This window comes from Urocampus carinirostris, chromosome 9, assembly GCF_059441175.1.
Source record: "Urocampus carinirostris isolate Australia breed hairy pipefish chromosome 9, RoL_Ucar_1.0, whole genome shotgun sequence".
Lineage (NCBI taxonomy): Eukaryota > Metazoa > Chordata > Actinopteri > Syngnathiformes > Syngnathidae > Urocampus > Urocampus carinirostris.
Window position 1 is genome coordinate 37,182,412 of NC_142357.1, and position 27,184 is coordinate 37,209,595.

General features: G+C 40.9%; 1 protein-coding gene across 1 annotated transcript in view; it reads left to right on the forward strand.

Moving 5' to 3' along the window:
• Window positions 1-27,184, forward strand: part of dock2 (dedicator of cytokinesis 2) — a 167,325-nt gene that overhangs the window by 10,611 nt on the left and 129,530 nt on the right. Inside the window, exons 5-18 of the mRNA XM_088343674.1 lie at window positions 225-321; window positions 385-533; window positions 2,079-2,214; window positions 5,144-5,301; window positions 10,738-10,819; window positions 10,930-11,062; window positions 13,965-14,040; window positions 14,114-14,190; window positions 16,561-16,811; window positions 19,033-19,131; window positions 19,199-19,271; window positions 20,191-20,294; window positions 20,358-20,559; window positions 26,748-26,845. Of these exons, the coding sequence (XP_088199800.1) occupies window positions 225-321; window positions 385-533; window positions 2,079-2,214; window positions 5,144-5,301; window positions 10,738-10,819; window positions 10,930-11,062; window positions 13,965-14,040; window positions 14,114-14,190; window positions 16,561-16,811; window positions 19,033-19,131; window positions 19,199-19,271; window positions 20,191-20,294; window positions 20,358-20,559; window positions 26,748-26,845 (1,735 nt within the window). The remainder of the gene's footprint in view (window positions 1-224; window positions 322-384; window positions 534-2,078; window positions 2,215-5,143; window positions 5,302-10,737; window positions 10,820-10,929; window positions 11,063-13,964; window positions 14,041-14,113; window positions 14,191-16,560; window positions 16,812-19,032; window positions 19,132-19,198; window positions 19,272-20,190; window positions 20,295-20,357; window positions 20,560-26,747; window positions 26,846-27,184) is intronic.

Below are 27,184 nucleotides of genomic sequence, written 5' to 3' on the forward strand. Positions count from 1 at the left end.
TCAAGGGATAGGACCAGGGTAGATAGATAGATAGATCAATAGCCCCAGAAAAAACATCCGGTAGCCTTTGAATGCCCATGGGCCTCCTTTTGGATACCATGCTAAGAGCAGATGAGGTGATGTGTGTCAAATATTACTCGAGTGAAATAATGTGCATATTATTTTTTCAACAATAGCAAACTGAACATGGCTAGAGTGACTCACAGTGATGCTCCCCCGCACAGAGATGAAGAGGTGGTGCTGTCTGCAGAGATGCCGCTGGTGAAGGAGGTGACCATGACGCTGAGGGAGTGGGGCAGCATATGGAAGCAGCTTTTTGTGGTACGTCACCTCAAAGAGAGGAACCCGTGTCCAGGTCACGAACGCCTTGGTGGACTCACGCAGGCCAACAGGGAGGATCGGGTGAGGCAGGTCCAGAGGCTGATGTGGGAGCTGATGGAGTGGCGTTCCCAGCTCCTTTCCGGAACGCTGCCCACGGATGAATTCAAGGAAGTCAAGCAGAAGGTCATCTCCAAGATTGATTATGGAAACAAGTAGGTTGGAGAAAACATCAGAGTGTAGTTTGGAATATTCAATAGTGAACTTTTCACCTTTTCCAAAATGTGAGCTGTATCAAATGTTAAGTTTTAACATTTCCTAAACTGAAATCTGACTCTTAATTCCTTAAAGTTGGAGCATATTCAGAAGTCAGAGAAGTTATTGAGCCGAGTATAGTCCACATGTTAATTTATTAGCCGAATCCAAGAGTTGAACACATCTTTCTTCCTCACCAATTACAATCGTGTGTGTAGAAAGAGAGCGGCGGGGTCTTCCGAGTTGCTCACTTTTATGACACATGGTGATCAAATGTCAAGCCCCATGACAAAGCCTCTGGCTGATTGGTCCGCGCCGTCCTTGATGCAAATATCCCAATCGTCCTTCGAAGCATTGGGAGGCGAGGTGATTAAGTCAGGCGAGGTGATTAAGTCATTGTAATCTACACAAACTACACAAATGTACTCAAGGCTAAGGTGACACAAAGAAGGACAAGTATTTTTAGGTATAAGTGGAATAAAACAGCGTATAAAATAGTATATAACTTCACCAATATAACCTTTTTTTGATGGCCACTTATTGAAAATTCCTTTAACTTCTTGAGACGGCTCGTGTGCTTTGCAGTTATACAGTACATTCAATCCGATACTCCCACATTACTTTTTAAATCTCATCAGAATATGACTTAAAACACTTGGGGCGTTTATTAAACAATAGATTAAGAAGTTCCATCAGGTGTCAGGTGCTTTTTTTACTCCATGTTTTCCTTCTCTAGCCACTCATGTCAGCCACTTGGCTGCAGGCTATGGCTCCCTACTAGCTGTCATTGTTATCGTTAGCTGCTCCTGCTTCGTGACACGCTTTCCACAACTGATCATGCAAGCAAACATCGCTGAGGTCCTTGATTCAGGTATATGACGCTTTTTTTTAACACGGTATCCTTCTCTAGCCACTCATGTTAGCAACTTGGCTGCAGACTTTGGCTGCTCCTGCTTCATCTTCCAATGCCAATCGCTTTCCACTGCTGATTATGCAAGCGAATAGCATTCAGTCAACTGGCGCATGTCATCTTCTACCTTTTTTTGGGAGTGTTTCCTTCTCTAGCCACTCATCCCGTGAGTGTTCCGGCAAATTCTCTTATGTTCTTGCAATCTAGCACTTTTAGTAGCTTCTGTTTCTAGTCGCTATAGTTGGGCACTTGAACCATTTCGGAGAAACGCCAGCTTTTCGTTAGGGCTTTAGTGGTGGCTAGCGGGGAATAATAGCAGCTTTCGTTTTCTGACACTGCTGAAATTCATTTTTGCTACTGTTAGAAAATATTAAAGTAAGCTTCTGACTTTTGCGGAATGGTATCGTTTGGGCTTTCGTAGTTTGTCTTCTTACAATTCACACACTTCAGCTCCATTCTAAGCTACAATGACCTCTAGTAGTAGATTATTACACACTGTCACTTTAATCCATATGCCACAAGTCCCTACAGACCTTCCTCTTGTTATATTTATGCTGACATTTTCTCACAAACCTTCCTTTTTCCTCCTTTTCAGAATTTTAAATTTGGACCAGGTGGTCCGAGACGAGGACGGTAACATTTTGGACCCCGAGCGGGCGAGCGTCATCAGCCTCTTTCGAGCTCACGAGGAAGCTTCGGCCAAAATCATCGAGCGCATTAAAGAGGAGCAGGTAGACGTTCAAAAAAAAGAAACCTTGAATAATCCCTTTTCCACAAAATGTTGAAATGAAATGCATAAAAACGTTCATGTGGGTATTTTACTTGCTAATAATGTCTGCAGCACTAACGATTCCCATCTTTATAAAGTGGATGGAGTTGAATTAAGGTCCTTGTAGCCTACTTTACATCCCAGCGGCGATTCATTAACATTAAAAGATGAAATCTTGAGAACATCCCTGCTTATCTGCAGTGAGTGAATCTCACAGGCGTTGTTTTGAATGCGACGAAATCTGCTAATTTTAACGCTAAGATTTTTTGGGGATTTTTTTACAGAGTTCAGTTATCTCTCTTCCTTATTTCTTAAGTAACACCTATTCACCAATATTACCATGCTATGTGGTATGTTAGAAAACGATTTTGTCTACCTTGTCAAGAACCAGAACAGGATCAGGACCCAAACGCGTGACGTTTCTCACACAAGCCTTTTATTTTACGGGAAATGGGGCGTCATGCATGTTAGGCAGTGGTCTAGCGTGGAAAGACAGGAATCCAGAGACCGACACCAATTGCCCGAGTCGATATCGGACGGATGGGGTCTATACCGGACAGGACAGGACAGACAGGATAGATAATGAATCAGGATATCGAAAATAAACAGGAGAACTAGACTGGAACGAAAACTGGAGAGAATAATAAACAGGACAAAAATAAACAGAAACAAAACTGGAAACCGAAATTAAACAGGACAAAATAAACGGGAACAATACCGGACAGGAAATACCAACAGGAACAGGACCGAGTTGAAACCCACGTCTTGCGGCGCAGAAGTTCGTTGACGGGCTGACAAAGGAAAAGTGACAGCGCTGAGCTTAAAATAGAAAGCCAATCTGTTAACAAGCCGCAGCTGGCGCCACACGGGCGGGGCCAATAGGGTGCCATGGCAACCGTGACATACCTGTCATTTATTAAAGAAAAACGAATTAGACACAGAATTATCTCTTACCTGAAAATTTTAAGTGTAGTCAAAATATCCAATACTCGAGTAAAGACTTTCACTAAATGTTAGTTAGTACATTGTTCATCTATCTATGCTAGCTGATATCTTTGCGGCTAAATACTGTAATGCCGCTCGATGATCAATAATGCACTCAGTCGCTGATTAAGTCCAATCACCAATTTAATAAACAAAATAACAAGGCGGTTTAAACATTCACCCAAGAGCTGGTCGAACTAACACCGTTCACATGCACACACAGACTGACTTCAAAGCACACTACTCTGTAGCACAAAGCTTCCGCATTCATCACCCCTGAAGCTAAGAGTAAGAATGTTATGAACTAACATTAACAGGCTATAAGCTAGAAAGCTAATGTTAGTGATTTACAATCTAACATTGGCTACATTGCTAGCAACCTACGAGCTAGAAAGTTACAAGCTGGAATCTATGAGCTAAAATAAGCTATCAGTGAGCAAACATTAGGTATGTAGCTAGTGAGCTACACCCTGGAAGGTACGACCTACTATAAATATGCTACAATGTAAAAAGCTAGCTTTAAAAAAACTACAAACTAGCATTCACTACATAGCTAGAAAGATTTGGGGTGGCATGGTACGAGTTATTGACGAGCTATGAACTAACAAGCTATGTTGGTGAGTTACGGGCTAACGATGAGCTAGCTAAAAGCTATGAAGCCAGGAGTTAACTAGCTAACAGCTAGCATTAACAAGCTATCAAGCTAATGATAGCGAGTTACCATTCAACATTAGCTACATAACTGCCAAGCTGAAAGGTAAAAAGTTACAAGCTATGATAAACAAGCCACAAACTGGCAAGCTAACGTTAGCAAGCAATTAGTTATGTAGCTAACATGGTACTATTATTAACATGTTTTCTCTTTAACCTTGTGGTTATTTGTATTTTGTCTTGGTTATTGCATGTTTATTGCAAGAGGAAGTAGTTTCATATTTAAGAATAAAGTTGACAATGGCTGAGAGCTATCAAACAAATGTTAAAAATTTACAAGCTTAATAAAGCTACAAAGCTAAGAAGCTACGGGTTAACAAGGTACGAGCTAGCAAGCTTACGTTAACAATGCATGCTCGTTTCCTTTTGTGAAAATACGGACAAGAGACCGGCATTTCCACACGGGGGCAGATTTAATTTCTTAAATAATAAACTAAGTGAATTCCATCGAATTAGCCGAATTAGTCTTCGTCGAGCCTTTTCTCTCGATTGTCCCTCTCGTTATCCTCCGATCTTCTGAAGTTTTTCTCTCGACCCACGTCTCTCCCAAGCTGGCGTGCCGGCTCCTCCCATGGGCGGGCCAGGAACGCCCATGTTGGCTCCACCTCGTCGCCTCAATACCTGGAGCCCTGCGTCACGAAGGCCCCTGTTGCGCCGGGAAGCGCTGATTATCATATCAGCCCTTGTCCCAGTTCCCGTTGTTTCTGTAAACATCATTCTTCACAAGGTTGCAATGACCGGGCCCACAGCTCAGCCACGGAATATCTTTTGCATTAAATGTAATTTGTATTTGATTGTACAAAAACCTTTATAGTCAAATATATAAAATCCTTCACTAATATTAGCAAGCTAAGTCGTAACATTCGATTGCTGTCCTCAACGATTCCCTCTTTGTTATAACAGAATACTCACCTAAAAGTTGATGGCAATTCAGTTAGGCAAAACGACACATAGAAAATGAAGAAAGATACTTGCTCAACCAAGCTCCCTATAGCCTACTTTACATTCCGGCGATGCTTTATTTACTATATGAGATAAAATCTCAGGTTGAATCTCGTAGGTGTTGTTTTTGAATGCGACGTTATCTGCAGTCTTTAACACTTCATATTGGGAATTCTTTTTTTGGGGGGATTTTGAGAGAATAATTTGGAATTCTCGGTTTTCTCTAACATTAATTTATTTTTTTCCGTCGGTAGTCCAACGTTCAGACGGAGCAGAGCGGTTTCTCGGCGCGAATCCAGTCGGCGCCCACTCACAGCTTCTTTGTCTTCGTGAGGAACTTTGTGTGTCGAGTTGGAGAGGATTCCGAGCTTTTCATGTCCCTCTATGACCCCAATCAGCAAACCATCATCAGGTATTGGGAGGAGAGGGATTAAAGATGCAGATTTGATCAAAAGGGGGTCATAAACTTTTCAAGATCAGTCGTAGAAATTTGCTCTTTGCGTATCTTGCATTCATTAAATTCCTTCAATTAGTTCATCTCCTTTAACAGTTGTGAGAGATTTATGACCTGTCATAAAACTACAAAAATACTAATACAATAACTATCTTATCTTGCATTCATTAAATTCCTTCAATTAGTTCATCTCCTTTAACAGTTGTGATAGATTTATGACCTGTGATAAAACTACAAAAATACCAATACAATAACTATCTTATCTTGCATTCATTAAATTCCTTAAATTAGTTCAACTCCTTTAATAGTGGTGATAGATTTATGACCGGTCATAAAACTACAAAAATACCAATACAAAAACAATTTATAACTGTAATTATATGCATTTATAGAATTCCTAATGTTCCTAAAATTCCTGTAACGACTTAATGACTGAATCATGATTGATAATTTTGATTCATCACTGCGATTATACACATTCTTGGCGTATCTAACATTCTTGTAATTCTGTCAAGAATTAGGATTGATTTATGACATTTCATAAATCTGTCAAAAGACCAATACAATTAGTATTTATGAGTATGATTACACACATTCTTGGTATACCTGACATCTCGTTATGAATTAGGATTTATGTATGACCTATCATAAAACTGTCAAAATGCCAATAGAATAAAACTTTATGACAGGAATTGTACGCGTCTTAGTATTCATAAAATTCCTTAATGAACTATGATGGATGTTTGACCTGTCATATTCACGCAATTACAGGCACACATCAAAATTGTGTGCCTCGTTTGACAGTTTTATGACATAGGTCAAAAATCATAGTTCATAAAAGAATTTCAGGAGTGCATATAATGCACGCATTAGCGCTGATAAATCACAATTTTGTTGTTCTTTGATGGTTTTACACCCATATTCTGATATGTATTTCTAAAAATTAGATGAGCTTTTTAATTTCATAATTGTTTTATGTCCTTGTTTTATGACACCCTGCCCCGTCATAAAACAGTCAAAAGAGCTTTAAGAATATGATTTAAGACTGCATTTATGTGCGTAATTTGCTATCCTAACATTCCGTTATGAGTTATGAATGATGAATGACCTGTCGGATATATGAAATCACTGTCACATCAAAATTGCATGGCACTTTTGACAGGTCATATAGCAATCGTAATTCAAGGAAATTTCAGCAATGTTAACACACATAATTGCAGTCATACATACTATTTTTTTTTATCACTTTTTGATAGTTTTATGCATGGTGGGGGTTAGGAAACAATTCAACTTGGGGTCATAAATCAATAAAACACCAACGTAAGAGTTTGCAAAGAATACATTTCACAAAACTTTGTAATGGATCTTTTGTCAGCAGGACAGAACAATGAAGCGTTTTAAACTTTGCGTTTAAGCTTTAATTAAGTTGTAACTGTGGCTGAAAGGAGAGACACAGCACAACTTCATCCCGATGAAGCCTCCCTAAGTACAAAAAAAAGCGAAGAAAAAGAAAAAGACAAATTACAGTGGCGTACCTCTTGACTGACAGTACGTGGAGGTTGCTGACAGTGCCCCTTCGTTCAATGCCACGCCGACAAGATCTTCCTCCTCCAGACTCCCAAACACAAACCTTCTCTTTGAATTTTAAATCAGTGAGGAAACTGCTTTTAAACATATGAAGTGAGGTTATATATGGTCATTGTGTGGTGAATAACCCGTTAGGGCTGCATGAGTAACCAAAAACGAATTGATATTGCAATGTGGCGATTGTGTAATCACAAGACACTGCATTTTTTCATGGAATTTTAGTATGTTACTTGAGTGTCACGGTTGCCATGGCGCCCAATTGGCCCCGCCCGTGTGGCGCTAGCTGCGGCTTATTGACGAATTGGCTTTCCGTCTATTTTAGCTCAGTGCTCTCGTTCTTCCTTTGTCAGTCAGTCAACCAACCTCTGCCCTGCAAGACGTGGGTTTTGACTCAATCCTGTTTTCCTGTTGGGATTCCCTGTCCGGTATTGTTTTCGTTTATTTCGGTCCTTTTTAATATGGCTTTACTGTTTCGTTCCCGTCTATTTTTGTCCTGTTTATTATTCTCTCCAGTGTTCGTTCCCCTCTAGTTTGTCCTGTTTAACCAAAAACTAATTGATATTGCAATGTGGCGGTTGTGTAATCACAAGACACTGCATTTTTTCATGGAATTTTAGTGTGTTACTTGAGTGATGGTGTCATGGTTGCCATGGCGCCCAATTGGCCCCGCCTGTGTGGCCCCAGCTGCGGCTTATTGACGGATTGGCTTTTTGTCTATTTAAGCTCAGTGCTCTCGTTCTTCCTTTTTTAGTCCGTCAACGAACCTCTGCCCTGCAAGACGTGGGTTTTGACTCAGTCCTGTTTTCCTGTTGGTATTCCCTGTCCGGTATTGTTTCCGTTTATTTCGGTCCTGTTTAATATGGCTTTACTGTTTCGTTCCCGTCTATTTTTGTCCTGTTGATTATTCTCTCCAGTGTTCGTTCCCCTCTAGTTTGTCCTGTTGAACCAAAAACTAATTGATATTGCAAGGTGGCGATTGTGTAATCACAAGACACTGCATTTTTTCATGGAATTTTAGTGTGTTACTTGAGTGTCACGGTTGCCATGGCGCTCAATTGGCCCCGCCCGTGTGGCGCAAGCTGCGGTTTATTGACGGATTGGCTTTCCGTCTATTTAAGCTCAGTGCTCTCGCTCTTCCCTTGTCAGTCCGACAACGAACCTCTGCCCTGCAAGACGTGGGTTTTGACTCGGTCCTGTTTTCCTGTTGTTATTCCCTGTCTGGTATTGTTCTCATTTATATTTGCCCAGTTTATTATTCTCTCCAGTGTTCGTTCCCGTCTAGTTTGTCCCGTTTATTTTCGATATCCTGTTTCATTATCTATCCTGTTTGTCCCGTCCTGTCCAGTATCGACCCCATCCGTCCGATATCAACTCGGGCAATTGGTATCGATCTCGTCGGCCTCTGGCTTCCTATCATTTCACCCCAGACTGCTGCGTAACGTGCATGACTCCCCATTTCCCGTAAAATAAAAGGCTTGTGTGAGTAATATCTCGCATTTGGGTCCTGATACTGTGTGGTTCATGACAGATGGAGTGTTTTGCCAACTAGAATTGTCACTGTTCGGGTTTTAGTGGCGCCGGTCACTCAGAGGCAAGTGTGTTTTGGATAGGCGAGACTGTCTGTGTGCGAGACTGTGATAGGTTGGTGTATGCTGTCATTCAGACAGACGGCCACCACTGGTTACTCAAAAAAACCCGACAGCTTGTAGCATTAGTGCCTCGGTACATTGAAGAAAAAATCAACTAAATTGGACTCTGAAGAAAGTCAGAAGAGCGCCAAGAAATGGTCATACCTGCAGGTGCTTCGTGGATTGTTATCACGTCCGGGAATCGACTGAGGGGACGTCGGTAGAGGAACCAATAGCGAGGCTTCAGGACTGCCCTATTGCTGTGGCAAGGCTAGAAAATCTCTTAAACCAAGAAGACTGTATCTCACCCATGCCAGCTCCATTACTCAAGTAATGGATGACAAGAAGCTACAACTTATGGAAAACTGCTACAGTTGGGACTTTCATCCTCGTGGAGACCTGGCTAAAATCGCTGTAATCCGTTAGCCTGCAGTTAGCCAGCCGCTCTCTAAATCGCTTTCTTACTCTAAAAGGAGAAGCCCTACAATTGTGTCATATAGTGACAAAAGAGACTATTTATTCAATCGCAATTTGTTTGTAGATCTATAGTTATAGTTATTTAGTTGTAGTCGTATACTCAGTGGGTAATGACTTCACCATAAGGTCAGTTTAACCCTTGAACCTACTAGGTACACTCATCGATTGAGTTTTCAAAAAGACAAAAATGATCAGCAGACATCAACCCTAACAAAGCTCGTCAGAAGAGGACGCTGTTTTCTTAAGGTTAAAGCATGTCACTATGATTGAGCACTCACAAAAAACATAACTAGCGCAGAAAATGTACTTTTCTTTTAAAATCAAAAATGTTATTCCGTCAATTCTGGGCACATAATAATTTATTATTTAAAAGAAAAGGAAACTGTTGCTGGAAATTATTTTATAACATTTCAAGAGTACATTGGCTTAAAAAGATTGAGAAAAACTGTTAAAGAACCCAATCGTGTCATCAACACAGTCCAGAAAATCATGGGCAGCTCTTTACCCAGTCTAAAAGACATTGCCGGCTGGCGCTACTGCCCTAGTGAATGCTTTAAGGTGTAGTGCAACCAAAAATATAATGAATGATACATTAAAACAATGGAAACTCAAATTGACCATAAAGCACCATTTTTCTTCTCACTTTTCTGCCCAGCCTTTTTCAGCTTATTTGGTCTTTGTAGCAGCAAGATGGTGGACATTGGTGTCAACTCGCTGTTTGAGAGGTTCATTATATGTAAAATACTTACAAATGGGCCGCATGATGGTGCAGTGGTTAGCACGTGTGCGGCACAGTTTTGAGGTCATGAGATCGAACCTCCCGTGTGGAGTTTGCATGTTCTCCCCGTGCTTGCGTGGGTTTCCTACCACATTCCAAAAACATGCATGTCCGGTTAATTGGCCAGTCCAAATTGTCCCTAGGTGTGAATGAGCGAGCGAAATGTCTTGCTCTGTGTCCCCTGCCCACTGCCCGATGACAGCTGGGATGGGCTCCAGCACCCCCGCGACCCTACTGAGGATAAGCGGTGCAGATAATGGATGGATGGATGGATACTTACAAATGTCTCTCCTTATGAGTATATAAAATGCACGTTTATATAATAGTTCATGTACTTTTTGCATTATTATCTTAATCAATATTGTATTTTTAATGAATAAATTCTTTTTTACCACAAAAAGACGCTAAACAATACACACAGTCTTTTATTCTGGAGAGCCGTGTCTAAACCCGTTATCACAATGTACTTACGTTAATATTAATGTCAAAAATACTATTCTCGTGTAATGAATATTTCAACTCTGATGTACAGGCGTACAAAAATATTCATTTTATTGTAATATAATGGTAAAATTTTCCAGATGTTTAAATATTAATTCAAAATAAAACAAGAAAGCCAGGTTGTCACGTGATAAAAGTGTATTAAACTGTGGCACTATCTAGTGGTCATAGTGGGTAATTGCATTTTAATGTTTTTTTTTTACTGAATAGAATTGTCTTTCTTGTTATTGATAACAACATTGAAAGCTTTGTTTTCAACGTAATTATTTGTAATTAGAAAATACAAATATTTTTGAGATAGGCAATATTTACAAGGTAGCGTTTGTCGCTTGGCCTAGGTTGTTAGCGCATTAGAAATTAGGGCAAAACGGAGAAAATGGAGAATGATATTTACTTTTTGAATTAATTTTCTGTCTCCTGCAGTGAGAATTATCTAATCCGATGGGGCAGCAAAGGTTTCCCGAAAGAAATCGACATGCTCAACAACCTGAAAGTCGTCTTTACGGCAAGTGACCAAAAGGGGGCAGTAATGTTCTTTTAGTTGTCGCCAATTTTTAATTTGTGCTTTCCTCCAATTTATTGAATGATTTGTACTCTCATTTTTTTCGGGGGCAGGATTTAGGAAATAAAGATCTGAACAGGGAGAAGATTTATTTCATCTGCCAGATAGTTCGAGTGGGAAGGATGGATCTGAAAGAAAGCAATAAGAAGTGCACGCAGGGTCTTAGACGTCCTTTTGGAGTAGCAGGTAAAAAAAGTGTTTTTATTTTAATTTCATCATGTTTTATCCGTATGCATATTATACATTTAGTTATACATAACACAGAGATTAAAAATAGAGATTTAGTCTATAATACATTACTCTAACTATTGATTTCCTTTTTTTGTAAAGCATGTGGTCATCCTGATTTTCTTTTATGAACACATACTTTTAAATTTGTTTATTGATACATTCTAATTCACCAGTATAACACAAAATTAGTACTTTGATTAAAAACACAAAAATAAAAAAATATAAAACACGACCTTACCTTATGTGTTAGGGTCTGGCGCGCCTTCGTCCACCAGAGGGCGTCTAATTAATTTGTAATTGAGACAGGTGTGTCCCGAGTTAGCCTAACCCTTCATAAAGACGATTCAGTGTTAATTTCTACCACTGTTTTTCACCTTCACATTTTCACGTTCCTCCTGCTTTCTGAGGTTTGTTTTATTTTATGATTCAGACAGTTTTGATGTTGTTTTTGACCGTGTGATGCTTGGTTGATAATTTTGGGATTAAATACAATATTTTTTGAGTACTGTGAGTTTCCTGCTTCCTGTTCTTCTTCTGTGGTGTCTGGAGGCTACTTTTTGTTGCATGAGCACCCCATACTGCTATTGTCGGTTAACAACAAGGGAATACATATTATTTCACGGAAAGAACACCGTGTTAGTTTCAAAAGCTCCTTTAAATGTTTCAATGGGAATACTACATTAGTATTTTAATTGAAAAAATGATGTAAATAGAAAACAACACACTCCAATCACCGAAGGTACTAGTTTCTATTAGCTTCATGGTACAATTACGCTCTCTACTGCTATTTTACTTTAACTCCAAGAACATAAACTTACCCTGAAGTTTTTTATTTAATTTTATTTTATTTTTTTAACCGGGATGATATAATTTTAAAAGTGTATAATATTTCACTCAATATTGTTTTAATGAGAAAAATACACGGACAAAAAAAAACTAAAAAACTAGGATAAAACATGACTATACCTTGTCGTTGCATCTTCTTCTATGGTGTATGCAGAGAAGGCAGGTGACACGAAGAGCTTCACAGTATTCATAGTACAAGAGCGCCCTCTATTGCTTTTCCTTTTGAAAAAAATGTTTCCAATCTGCCATACTGAAGGGTTTTTAGTAACAACTGCGCCTTAAAGGGCACACCACAGCATCTCAACTGGATTTAAATTCAGACTTTGACTCGGGCACTACAGAACTTTCCTTTTATTTTGTTTTTTAGCCAAAGATGGCATTGTGAAAGACCCATTACCAATTATCGTAAATGTTTGCTTTCCGTTTTATTAGGTTTGGGGGGCAATTAGTCAATTTTTTGAATATTTTATTAATGATATCAAAAATTGGTTGGATCATTTAAAACCTTTGTGACTGATAAGTCAAGTCATGTTTCTTTGTATAGCCCTTAATCACAAAGAGTCTCAAAGGGCTGCACAGACCACATATTATTGCAGACCACAGACTATTATCACACCATCCCCTGATCTAAAACCTACATGAGGGCAAATAATACACAGATATTATCAACATAAAATATAGGTTATTCATATGCTATAGAATAGAAGTGTTTTAAACTTAAATCTAAACATTTCCATTGAGGTTGCAGATCGAATCTCAGGGGAAGAGCATTCCACTGTCCGGTATCTTGCTGTTGTATCCAGTATCCGGTATCTATCCCGTCTGTCCTGTCCTGTCCGGTATCTTGCTCCAGTATCGAATTATTATAGAACTAGGCACCATGGCCCAAAATTAAAATCTTTTATCTGTGAGTCTAAACCACGGTGTCAAACAGGCGGGCCCGCGAGACAACACTCAGAGAAGCGCAAGAGAAAAACAAGCTGCAGGTTGAAATGTCAACTTGATGTTGCCAAAGCCAGGTGCCTCTCACAAAGACACTGTACTTGTATTTATTTCTCTCTCTTTCTCTCTCTTTTTTTTTCTTTTCCACCCCATTTCACCCACTCTGTCTTTGTCTCGTTCACTCTCTGTGTCTCTCTTTTTCTCTTCCTTTGTTGCACTTTGTCTCTTTCTCTCTCTCTCTCTTTTGACCTCTTTTGCTCTAACTTCCTTTTTTCCTTTTCTCTCTTTTCTCTTTCTCTCTTCATACCCTTCGCACTTTCTTTTCTCTTTTCCCTCCTTCTGTCTTTCTATTTCTCTCTTTGGATTTCTCTCTTTCCCTCCCTTTCTTTTCCCCCTCTCTCGCGACTTTTTATCTTTTGTTTGTCACACTCTCTCCCTCTCTCTTTCTTTGTCCCGCCCTTGTCGTGTCCAGCATGGGCCCCGTGGCAACCGGCCGGCCCCGCCCCCTGTGCAACAGCTGAAGCAGATCGCCTAATTTGTGCGTTTGCTTCTTAAGGGGGGTTTTGGGTTTTGCGGGTGCTGGCTCATTGCATTTTCTGTCTGCATTTTCCATTCTGTTTTGCTCTGTCCTGTTTTGTTTGATTCGGAGGAAACCTGTGTTTTCACGTTTTGAGTAAAAGCCTGTTTTTGTTCTGTTTTGTCCCTGAGATTTGGACGACTTTTATTTTGCTAAATAAAAGTTTTGATCGTCAACGCAAATGAGTTCTCCCTTCCTGCCTCCTGCCTCCGTTCTGGTCCGGTCCCCCGTCACAGCCCTCTCTCCTTTTCCCTCCCTCTTTCTCTTATTTCTTTATCTCTCTTTTTCTTTCTCTTTAATAAACTAGTCCGGCCCCCGACAGAATGTTTGTTCTATCGTGTGGCCCCCGAGTTCAAATGAGTTTGACACCCCTGGTCTAAACTATGAGTTTTTAATCTGTTTTAAACTAAAAACCTCAGAAATCAGGAAGTGGGCAATGACTTTTTCACAGCACTGTATATTTTCCTCTTTTCCCTTTTATTTCATTTACAGTAATGGACATCAGCGACCTCATTAAAGGGAAGGTAGAATGCGACGAGGAAAAGCAGTTTTTCATCCCTTTCTCTCCGTATGTGCTTGCGGCGAAAGTCAAATGTCACTCGGCGAGCAGAAAGGTAACATTGACGGCGGCGTGTGCGCAGGGTCGTGGCGGAGAATGACTTTCTGCACACCTTTCTGAGCAAAGTGACCACGTCCCGAGGGGATAGCGGCGGCCAAGGTAGAGTTGTTCTGCCGGCACTTTTCTGTCTTGCTGTGAGCGCTCATGCCATCCATCCATTATCTGCACCGCTTATCCTCAGTAGGGTCGCGGGGGTGCTGGAGTCCATCCCGGTCGTCTTGGGGCAGTGGGATATGCAAAAAGTAGCCCGTTATCAATTTTTACTATGCCGAGCAGAAATAATGGACTGGGCATAGTGGATCATGTCTGCAAGGGCGCTGCTCATTTTAGGCACTAAATATGAAAAAAAGAAAAAAAGAACCGCAATGTATGGCACAAATTTGACCTTTCGCTTTCAGCAATAGTTGACTAGGGATAATGGATCACAGTAAAAAAAAGTGGAGTTCATTTTAAGAGTGTCACAATGGCATGCTTCAGTGGCTCAAATCGAACATACTGCGCTCTACTGGCCCTTGCTCTCAGTCAATCGGGGATAATGGATCGGGGCCACAACCGTGAATTTATTTTTAGGTGGGCCAGAGTCAAACGCTCCCTTGAAAAAAGCGATCTCTGTTGGTCTCAGCTCCTAACAATATGTAATTGGGGATAATGGATCACAGTAGCACTAGTGTAGTTTATTTTAAGCAAAAAAAGGACCCCTAGAGTCCAACAAAAGTGCGCTCTGCTGGAGACAGTCAATCGCAGCTGCACAAGTGCAGTTCACTTTTTGGTGGACAGAACGGCAAAAAAAGAGGTGCTAAGCCCAAAAGTGTGCTCTACCAGCCCCTGCTCGCAGTAATATGCGATAGGTGATAATGGATCACAGCCACACCAGTAGTGTGCAGAGAGGCAAAAAAGAGCCAGCTAAACAAACAAAAAACTGCGCTCTGCTGGCCCCCACTCGCAGCAGTACTCGGAGGATAATGGTTCGCGAAATACTACACGGCTTTTTTGTGAACTAAGTTCAATCACCAAAAACATGCAGGTTGCTGTGAGGTTCGCCTAAACCTTAGCCTGGTTCTTTTAACTCAAATGCTGATATATTAAAAATAAGGACCAGGACCAGTGTTCCCTCTAAGCTGCGCGCATGCGCGATTGCGCACTGCTGGCACATTCTCAGCGCACAAAAATGAGGGCTCAAAATTATTAATTAAGAAGCGATTTAAGTCAAAGTTACAGTGCATGAAAGTAAAAATACAAGGGTTCCCCCGACGTTGTGTCCTAAATGCGATATTTTGAAGTCAATGTCGAAAGAAGTTGAAAAGTAAAGTCAGTAGAGTTTGTCGAGAACCGGCTTCTTCGGCTCGGCTCACTAAAAGGAACCGGTTCTTTCGGGTCCTAAACGGCTCTTCAGGTTGTTTTTGCTTCTTTAATCCCAACATGACCAAATATTATGTAAAATTATGCACAAAATGACTTTAAGGAATGGGGGAATAGAACAAAAAAGAAAAAAATACCAAAATTAAAAAGTAGTAAAAAGCTGAAAAAAAAGAAACAAAAGGAAGAGAAAAAAAGGAGAAATTTAGAAAAAAGCCAGAAAAAAATAAAAGAAAGAAATGTAGGAAACAGCTCGGAAAAAATAAACACAATGAGTTATTTTTTTAAAGGAGTTAAAAAAAAAGTAGAAAAAAACACGGAAAAAAGAAGAAAAAGTTTGTGTTGCATTCAAATAATTTCCAATGATATCAAGTGAATCTTGTTGCCAACATTGTACTTCCACTAAAAAATGTAATTAAGTACAGTTCTGTAGCTTACAACCGACTAAATAAGCCCCCAAAAATGTTAATATCTCATCTCATTAGCTGCACCGCTTATCCTCAGTAGGGTCGCGGGGGTGCTGGAGCCCATCCCGGCAATCATCGGGCAGTGGGCAGAAGACACCCTGAACTGGTTGCCAGCCAATCGCAGGGCACACAGAGACAGACAACTCGCTCGCTCATTCACACCTAGGGACAATTTGGACCGGCCAAGTCACCTGAAATGCATGTTTTTGGAATGTGGGAGGAAACCGGAGTGCCCGGAGGAAACCCACGTAAGCACGGGGAGAACATACAAACTCCGCACAGGAAGTCTGGAGCTGGATTTGAACCCACGCAGGAGGTTCCCAAGACATGAACTGTGCCGCACATGCGCTAACCACTGCGCCGCCGTGCTGCCCTAAACTCTACTCTAATTAAACAAAACGTGTAATATACATACTTGCATGTCGGTAGAACAGTCACAAAAAAGCAAAGATGCGGAGAACATGAAACCTAATGGTCTGATACTACCTGGCTCTAACTAAACAAAACATGAAAGGAGGTCCGCACTGGATAAATACCCACACCCTGATAGAACAACGGCAAGTGTGCCAAGATGCCAATGTGAGCTAGCAAGAACAAAAAATAGAATTCTCACATTTCTATTGATAACCAAAGAAATCGATTTCAGGTCTGTGGGTGACCATGAAGGCCCTGGTGGGCGACATGGTGCAAATCCGCAAGGAATCCCCTCACCTGGTAGACCGCAGCACGGCGGTAGCGCGCAAGCTCGGTTTCCCAGAGATCATCATGCCGGGAGACATCCGCAACGACATTTACATCACGTTGCAGGGAGGCGAATTTGACAAATACAACAAGACGGCGCAGAAAAACGTAGAGGTCCTCATGTGCGTTTGTGACCACAAGGGAAAGGTCGTACAGGTAAATACAATCCTAGTCACTCAAATAGATCTCCAAAAACAGATGGACTATCCCATCAACATGATTTTAGATTTAGATATTAAAGGATTTTATACGATTGACTACAAGTTGCATGTATCCAGTTTAATGCAATAAATATATTAACTGACTGTGCTTTAATTCAATGTACAATAAAAGGTCAGGTCAGGGCAGGCTGTGTGAAATACATAGGTGGAAGATGTTTTGTACAAGACGAGCCGCACTTCTGATAACAGGATGCGTGGGTGTGCTGACGCAGAACGAACTACACGTCAAGGCGCTGTTGTGTGAGATGGTTAATCACAAACAACTGCCTTGGCAAGCCCATGGGAAGAGCCGACATGCCATCCTGCGGGGAGAGGACAACCAATAAGACAAAGCTAAAGTTAGCTGCAGATGACACATAGCCAATAGGGAAGTGGTAGCATGTCTTTGCTTTGTTTGTTGAAATGTATAAATTATCCTGGGCAACTCGCATGGGGGTCGTCTTCTGTTGGATAAGGGACCTGAGCCCCAGACTTTGTACTAGATCTATTGTTAGGCATAATTCCGCGCCCGTGTGGAATTGCCGGCCTCCTGGTCATTTCTGTCTTCAAACGAGTGGTTAATGGAGTCAGATAACTAATTCGAACATTTTGGTAAACGTTTGGTACATTCTTATAGTTAAAATTCCAACAATATTTCTAATGATATTAAGCAACGAGAAGGAGCTGATATTTTTGGTTAGCTCATCACGGTGGTGTATTTAGCATGCACAGAGTTGAGCATGCGATGATCGTCCAGTTCCGACACTTCGGCATCTTTTTTTCATTGTTTCCTTCTTTAGCCTCTCATGTTATCCACTTGGATCTCGTTTGGTCACTTGCAACGTCCTGTTTCTCGCTAAAATTCATCCTTACCCACCCGAAAAGATAGAATTAGGCATCGGAATTTTGCCAAGACAAGTGATGCACTGTCACTTTGAAATCCCAGTAGGTACAGACATGATGTAACCAATGTTTCCTCTAAGCTGCGTGTGTGCGCATTACCCAGAGCTTTTTTGCGCACAAGAAAATCTAGTCAGATCACAAAAATCAGGACTCGAACTAGCTAATTAAGAAGCGAATTAAGTCAAAGTTACAGTGCATGAAGGTAAAAATACTCTGGTTATCCTGACACTGTGTTCTAAATGCGGTATTTTGAAGTCAATGTCGAAGTTGAGTAAAGTTAGTAGAGTTTTTCGAGAACAGGCTTCTTTGGCTCGGCTCTCTAAAAAGAACCGTCTCTTTCGGGTCCCAATCGGCTCTTCAGGTTGTTTTTGCTTCTTTAATCCCAACGTGACCAAATATTATGTAAAATTATGCACAAAATGACTTAAAAGAAGGGGAGAAAATAGAGCAAAAAAGAAAAAAAATACCAAAATTAAAAAGTAGTGAAAAGCTGAGAAAAAAGAAACAAAAGGAAAGAAAAAGAGAAAAAAAAGAGCAAGAAAAATTCAGAAAAAAAAGAAAAAGAAACAAATAAAGGAAAAAAGGTAATAGAGAACAAAAAAAACAAGAAAAAAAGTAACAGCTAGGAAAAAATAAACACAAGATTTTTTTTAAAGGGATTAAAAAAAAAGAAAAACAAGGAAAAGAAAAAAAGTTTGTGTAGCATTCAAATAATTTCCAATTATATCAAGTGAATCTTGTTGCCAACATTGTACTTCCACTAAAAAATGCGATTAAATACAGTTCTGTATCTTACAACCGACTCAATAAGCCCCCAAAAATGTTAGTATTGTGTGACAAAAGATACCAGGAAAAAAAAAGAAATGGAAATCTTGTGAAAGAATTGTAAAAACAATTTACGTTTGTAGGCCGTACAACCTTTGCAATACTTAGTCAATTCATTCAAAAGTGAAAAATAATTTTGCATTGCCGGAAACTCAGCAAAATGTAACTTGATGTCAAGTTTTGAACATGCTTGATAATGACTTAGTTGCCACACTTGGGATTGCCGTTGCTCACCGTTGTTTCAAGCGTTGCTCACCCACTTTGTGTGAACGCTCAGACCTGTGGAAGTTTAGAGGGAATATTGGATGTAACTAGTTTTGAGAGGGGGGAATTTGGCATGAGCTGATTGATCTCCACTTCCTGATTGTATCCGAGATCAGTTATTGCAAATGTCAGTTCTGGTCATATTGTTTGAGTGTTTCACCGATAAAACATCCTTTTCCCCCCAGAATTCAATCTGTCTTGGAGCAGGGGATAAGCCAACAAGTGAATACAGATCAGTTATCTACTACCAAGTCAAACAACCTCGTTGGATGGAGACGTTAAAGGTATGTTTTCCTCACAGTCAGATGGTTATTTACTCTCCTTTCAATCCTGACTTTTTTTGCCCTCTAGGTGGCTGTCCCTCTGGAGGAAATGCACAAAATCCATCTCCGCTTCATGTTCCGACATCGCTCATCTCAAGAGTGTGAGACTCGCCCGCTGACATTATTCCCTCGATTGTAACGCGACACAAAATAGGATGAAAAGTACTTTCACTGTCATTACATACTTGATTAGACAGGAAGTTGTCGACTACCCCCAGGATATCACAATAATCCTTTCTGAGATGGGATCACGAAGTGAAATTGCTGTATAGTGAGGGATAAATACACATAAACGCATTACAACACCAAAAAGGTATATTGTACATGTACTAATTTGTAATTTATGTATTAATAAATAGCGTTATAAATCAATATACTGTGCATGAAAAGGAAAGATGAGAAGTTATTTTTACTTATCTATGGTGTGCTCTGGCTTGAGCTGGTCTAGTATTTTTGAAGGGGCGTCGCTACTTTGGGGATTTTCACTTTTCGCGGGTGGTTTTGGTCCCCATTAACCGGGCCTAAAAAATAATAATAATAAAATAATTTAAAAATAATAATAAATAAAATAATTTTTTTAAGCAATTTTGAAGGGGCGTTACTACTTTGCGGGTTCAGAGCTACGTAGGTCTATAGAATAATAATAAAAAAAAAAAAAATAAAAAAAATTAAGCATTTTTGAAGAGGCGTCGCTACTTCGCGGATTTTCACTTTTCGCAGGTGGTTTTGGTCCACTTTAACCGCGATAACCGAGGGATTACGGTATTCTCACATGGTGACAGGATACCAGTATCATCTGCTCTCTAGTGGTCCACACAAAAACATTAAAAGGAAAATCGAGGAAAAATATTTTTAATTTCTTGTTGATGTGGTATGGTCAGGAAAATGCCGCAAAGAGGGGCAGAAAAAACTTCCACACCATAAAGTGAAAACGTCGTATGGCGGGGTCACCTTATCACGGGGGTCTATTGTAGTCTCCTGACGTGCTTTCTTCTCTTCCTCCTCCGCGTGGCGCTGTAGCCAAGGACAAGAGCGAGAAAAAGTTTGCCATGGCCTTTGTTTGTCTGATGAAGAACGACGGGACGGTTCTTCAGGATGGTCCTCATGACCTTGTGGTCTTCAAGGTTAGAATTTCTTAGGGTAAACAAACCGTATTTACTGAAAACCTGACGTCATTGTTGCCATAGGGTGATAACAAGCGCATGGAAGACGTCAACTGCTACTTGTCCTTGCCGTCCACCCGCCACCACGATGGTGACCTCCACAAGATGGCGCTACTGAGCCGCAGCACCAGTAACGTCAGTGGAGGCGGCAACGGCCTGTCCGTCAGCTCCAGGGACAGCTTCACCATCTCTACCTTGGTCTGTTCTACCAAGCTCACCCAGAATGGTAACTACCATTGTTTTTTTTCATCTTACAGGACAAAAAAAAGACAAATTTTGGAAATAATTAGTGAAATTATGTAACTAAATGTCGGAGGAACACAAAACCTCTCAAAAATCAATCCAAATATCAATAATAAAGATACTAAACACGTTCTTGGATCAGAATAAAGGTGAGATTTTAAGCCCGAGTCCAAAATCGGCCTAAAATGTCAATCATTACGTTCGGGTTTGGGCCCTGCTCATATCTCGCTGACTTTTCAAAGAAAAGTATCCACCAGACATAGTTCTGGTTTTTTTTCTATGTGGAAGATTCACACAATGAGATTCGTAGCCCTCTTTCGAGAAGCACCCCTACTTTTCCTCCCGAGTCCTCACAAAAAATTCTGAAAATATAGGTTTGCTTGGAACCCAGTCCCTCAAATAGAGTTAATTTGTCATGTTTGGGTTTTATTACACGCGGGCCGGGTCAGGCTGGATATATTTAAGCTCAGTCTTACCTTTTAATCAGATCGATACTATTGTCCTGGATCGATGCATGACTCCTCCACCAATTCGCTCTACGCGGCGCTCCTCAACGTAGATAGCATTCCTCTTCTCTCTTTCATCAGAATCCTCGGCCACTCTCTGAGTTTAAGGTTGAGTGAGTGACTGACAGGCACACTTATAGCAAACAGGAAGTGCAACGTGGTGTGGACAGAAAAAGAAAATGCCACGTGTAATTTGTTTGGTAAAGTAGTTTGCTACTGTGGCAACGCCGCACATTTGCATAAAATAATCAACAAAAGCTTTCTCTACCGAAAGCAATGAGCTGCAAATAAAACTGTAACCGTCTTACAGTTCCTGAACAAACACATGTAAATTGATTGTCACCACTGACTTTATTTTGAAAAAATTGTGCTATGGAAGGTATTTTAGTTCTCTAGTTGACATTGTTATATGGTATTCCTATTTTCATAACATTGCTGCTTATTTGGTTCTTCAATTATTCAATGATAATGACATTTCCAACCAAAATGTTTTGGTATCGGATCAGTGTCGAGCGATACTATCATGTATTTAATTGGATCGGAACGATACCGAAATTCCCATTAGCGCCCATTAATTTGGGGACACTAATTTGGCAAGGCGGGCGGGATAAAAAGACTAAAGAAAATCTACCTGACTGGAAGAGTACATTTTTAATAGCATCTTTTCACCATTGGACGATGATTCAAAATACCCTAATTGATAACATCTTACTTTCCTTCTCTAGTCACTCGTGTTAGCCACGAGTCACTTTTGTCATTGTTAGCTGCTCTTGCTTCATCCTTCAGCGTCACTCACTTTCTACAGCTTCTCATGCCAGCGAATGTCGGCGATTTCTGCGATTCAAGCGATTCATCCACTCTTTTTCTACTGTTTCTTTCTCTAGCCACTCATGTTAGCCACTTGGCTGCAAGCTATGACTTCCCACTAGACATACTGCTTCATCCTTCAGCCACCATCCACTGCTGCTCATTCAAAGAAACGTCGCTGGTTACGTTATTCAGGCATTTGGTGCTTTATTTCTCCCACTCTTTCCCTCTCTAGCCACCTTTGTCAGCGACTTGGCTCCTGCGGAGGCTCGTCACAAGACATTATTGTTATTGTTAGCTGCTGTGCTACGTCTTTTAGTGTCACTCGCCTTCCACAGATGCTTATGCAACTGAATGTTGCTAAAGTCTGGTGTATTTTTCCTACGGTTTCCTTCTCTAGTCACTCACTTTAGCCAATCTGCTATGTGCTATGGCTCTCCACTAGACAATACTGTTATTGTTGGTGTCTGTGGTTTGTCCTCTCGTCGCCTTCCACGGCTTTTCATGCAAGAGAACTTTGCTGAGTTCCATGATATTAGGTCCCAATGCTTGACACTCGTTTACTAGCCTATTTAGTAGTTTCTCCCAGTTAAACCATTTCTGACCAACTCCAATTATTTGCTCTTTTCATCTGCTCCAGTTCTACCCAGCTCGTTTGCTCTTGCAATCATTTACTGGCCTTTTTTAGTAGCTTATCCCGCTAGCTGCTAAAATTAGCCACTTCCAACAGCTCTGACCAACTCCAGTTATTGGCTCTTTTAAACTGCTCCGGTTATATCCAGCTCGGTCGGCCTTTAATTGTCTCTGGCAGGGGTTATCAGCAAATTTCATGTTCTCTAGCTGAAAATAAAGCAATAAAATATGGAGTTAGACTTCGAAATTTCGCCGAATGGTATCTTTCAAACTTACGTAGTATGTTTTCGGAACAGACCGTATTGCCTCGCCCCAGGAATATACACAGAGAGCAGAGAAGTTTGACGGAGAGGGAGACGTTGTTTATTGATGTTCGTCAGCGTTCAAAACAGCGTTCTCATTCGTCTAAGTAACAATCAGCGTTCTTATACCCTCCGGAGCAAAAACATCCCGTCAGAAATATCACATGTTGCTTTTTGCGTCCTCTCAAAGTGCATGCTTCCAGGAATTGACAGTGTTCCTCTCAGAATTGACCCATCTCAGCCATGTCGCCTGTCAGGCACCTGGAACGAAGACAGGAACCCGTTAGTTTCTTAGTTTTATTGAGAAAGAGACGTAAGCTGCCAACCACAATCCAGTGAACGTTGGTTTTGGGGAGCAGGTCGTTCGGGGACGCGGAAGTGGCACTTCTCTGGCGGGCGATAGCGGTGTCGAAGAGGGGCAAGCAGGTCGGTAGCAGGAGGCAGGCAAGTAACGGGCAAAACAGGTCAGGTAACAGGCAGGAGGAACGGGCAAAGTCAGGTCCGGAAACGGGTCGGTAACAAAGATCAGGCAGGAAAAAACGGCAAAAACGAAGTCGGACAAAAAGGCTTACTGAGCTGAAGGCAACAGTTCACAACGATCTGACAGCCATCAAGAGGAAGCCGGGGGTTTAAAAAGGGAGTGTCCACCAATCAGCTGTCCGGGCTGTTGGCGCTAATCAAGCCGCCGCAGGTGCTCCAAATCGGCAATCACGACAGTCGCCGTGACCCAGCCAAGTTCCCGACAGCTTCGTCGACATTTAGACTCGGGAGAAACAAGCCTGGAATTTCCTGTTTAAACAAATGTGTCCTCATTATGTCGATAAGCTCCGACTTCATTATTCTACAACAGTGTCTTCTTCCAATACTAGTGTTGAATCATTACATACCGTCTTTTTAAAGCAGGGGTGTCAAACTCATTTTAACTCGGGGCCACATGATAGAACAAACATTCTGTCGGGGGCCGGACTAGTAGATTAAAGAAAAAGAAAACGAGATAAAGAAATAAGAGAAAGAGGGAGGGAAAAGGAGAGGGGGCGGGACAAAGAAAGAAAAAGAGAGAGAAACAAAAGATAAAAGTCGTGAGAGAGGGGGAAAAGAAAGGGAGAGGAATAAAGAAATCCAAAGAGATATGGAAAGACAGGAAAGAAAAGAGAAAAGAAAGCGCGGAGGGTATGAAGAGAGAAAGGGAAAAGAGAGAAAAGGAAAAAAGGAAGTTAGAGCAAAAGAGGCTAAAAGACACAGAGAGAGAAAGAGCAACAAAGGAAGAGAAAAAGAGAGACACAGAAAGTGAAAGAGACAGAGTGGGAAAAAAGGGGTGGAAAAGCGAGAGAGAGAGAGAGAGAGAGAGAGTGTGTGAAAGAGGGAAATAAATACAAGTACAGTGTCTTTGTTCGAGGCACCTTTCTTTGGCAACATCAAGTTGACATATTTCAACCTACAGCTTGTTTTTCTCTTGCGCTTCTCTGGGTGTTGTCTCGCGGGCCGTATTCAATCCCTTAGCGGGCCTGATTTGGCCCGCGGGCCGCCTGTTTGACACCTGTTTTAAAGAAAGCCCATAAAAATTACAAGTAAACAAACTGTATCCGTCAGTCCAAGAATATAAATTCCAGACCTATTAGAATAGTGATTTTTTTTTCCCAGTTATTTTTTAGAAAATAAAGTACATTGGAATAAATGTCTGCATTACCCAATAGAATTGAAGTGTGACCTCATGGTGAGTCCTTTAATTCAGATTCAGTTAACATTCTAAAAGTTGTTATAATATGAGCCAAGGGCAAGGTCGGCTTATGTAATGGTGACCTGTTCACAAATTAGATGACTCATGTTTTTTTAATCTAGTACATTCTTAAGCGTGTGTATTTAGTCCTAGCGTACCGTGTTATATCCCACTAATGGCAGCCCATAATATTACCCAGGTATTCACAACTCCCACATGCACAAAATGTGATGCAGGTGCCAAGCAACAGCTGCTACCTAGGAATCAAGTCCATCACCATAATGAACATTAACCTTTGTTTCAATCAGCCTTTTTTTGTCGCCAGGGTCGTTGAAGGTCAAGCGCCAGATGTGCAGGTTCATACGGTGCCGAGCCAAAGTATTCAACCTCCTTGACATTTCCAATATTTTTTTCCGGTTTTAAATGTAAAGGAGTTTAAAGCAGATGTGCTCACTAATTGAGGTTTGTTTAACATCAAATGTACAAAGTGATATCCAAACCTGACAATGGCAATGACCAGACGACCTTTGCTGTTAGGCACAGTCAATATAAAGAGCCGGAATAATGAAGTGCAGATGTGGAGACGTATAGGGGGGTCTAGCCACTCCTCCCAGGTTGGCTACCTCTAGGGCAGGGGTGTCAAACATGCGGGCCATGGGTGGATCAGGCCCTAAATATGTCCAAGGCTAACACTCACTGAGACACCGTAGCTGTATTTTTTTCTTTCACTCTTTTTCTCTCTCTTTGTTTTATCTCTCTTACTCTCTCTTTTTCTTCTTTCCTTTCTTTCTCTCTCTCTTTTTTGTCTTTCTCTCTCACTCTCTCTCTCTCTTTCTCTTTTTTGTCTTTCTCTTTTTTGTCTTTCTCTCTCTCTCTCTCTCTCTCTCTCTCTCTCTTTCTCTCTCTTTTTTTCTTCTTGCTCTCTCTTTCTCTCTCTCTCTCTCTCACTCACTTTGTCTTTTTATTTCTCTCTCTTTCTTTTACTTTATTCTGTCTTTAGCTCTCTTTTTCTTCTCTCGCTTTCTTTCTCTCACATAATCTCTCACTCTTTTTCTCCTCTGTCTCTCTCTCTCTCTCTCTCTCTCACACACTCTCTTTGTGGCTTTCTCTCTTTTTTCTGTTTCCCTTACTTTATTTTCTGTATTTCTTTCTCTTTTTCTTTGCTCTTTCTCTCTCTCTCTCTCCCTCTCTCTCTCACACACACTTTTTTCTTTCATTCTCTCTCACTTACTTTGTCTTTTTAATTCTCTCTCTGTCTCTTATTTTATTTTCTCTAGCTCTTTTTTTTCTTCTCTCTTACTCCCTCTCTTACTCCCTCTCTCTCTCTTTCTTTGTCTTTAGTTCTTTTGATTTCTCTCTGTCTGTCCTTCTTTTTACTTTTTAGTTTTCCCTTTTCTCTTTCTTTCTTAATGTCTCTTTTATTTTCTCTTTTCTTTTATATCTTTCTTTTGCCATTTTGTTTTGTATTTCTTTGTCTTTCCATTTATTTCTATTCTCTTTCTTTTCTCTATCTTCCCTTTTCTCTCTTTTTCTTTCTCTTTCCTTCTCTTCTCTTTTTGATCTTTTTCTATGTCTCCCCTTTCTCCCTTTTTCTGTACTTCTCACTCTTGCCTCAATTCTTTTTTTGTTTCCCTACGTTTTGCTTAAACATGTGTCTCCAAGGTGGTGTTCGTGAGCCCCAGGTAGCCCCCCAAGATATGAGTAGCCCTCAGACTGGTCCGAAATGTATCTCACCAGTGATTGGACATTTAGGTTTCTAAGGAAATGTGATTTTTAACTAGACCAGCATGTGATGGTTGCTGAAGCATCTGGTGCTTTTTTTCCCCACTTTTTCCTTATCTAGCCACTCATGTTAGCCACCCTGCTTGAGGATATGAACATGAATGATTCATATTTTATAGAAAAACGTTTTTTTGTCTTTACTGCATTGCAGGTGTTATAGATTTCACTGTTAAAGGTCAAAAAGATGCGTGTTTCTATGGAAACGTTTTTTTTTAATGTGAATACAGAGTCAGTGCACCGGACTTTATCGTGCTACTTCTTTCTAAAAATGTGCCAACAAATGAGAGGACACACACGAAAGGTCCAGGAAGTCGTTAACAATTCAAAGGCTTTAATCAATATTCATTCCGAAATGAGACAACGCTCAGAGGCGGGCGATAAAACTCTATTGTTTTTCGTTTTCTTTTGTGTTTTTTTTTTGCAGTCGGCCTGCTGGGGCTTCTTAAATGGAGGACGCAACCGCAACTCCTGCGAGAGAATTTGGAGAAACTGAAACTCATTGATGGAGAGGAGGTGGTCAAGGTCAGCTTTTTTTCTGACTACTGGTATCTCGTCATGAAATACAGTAAACCCTCGCTATAACGCGGTTGACTTTTCACCGATTCGCATTGTGTTTTGCATTCCGATGAGGTGTACAGTCTCTCCGATTCTTCTCTTTTTCCATCCATTATCTGCACCGCTTATCCTCAGTAGGGTCGCGGGGGTGCTGGAGCCCATCCCAGCTATCTCGGGGCAGTGGGCAGGGGACACTCTGAACTGGTTGCCAGCCAATCGCGGGGCACACAGGGACAGACAACTCACTCGCTCTTCACACCTAGGGACAATTTGGACCGGCCAGTTCACCTGAAATGCATGTTTTTG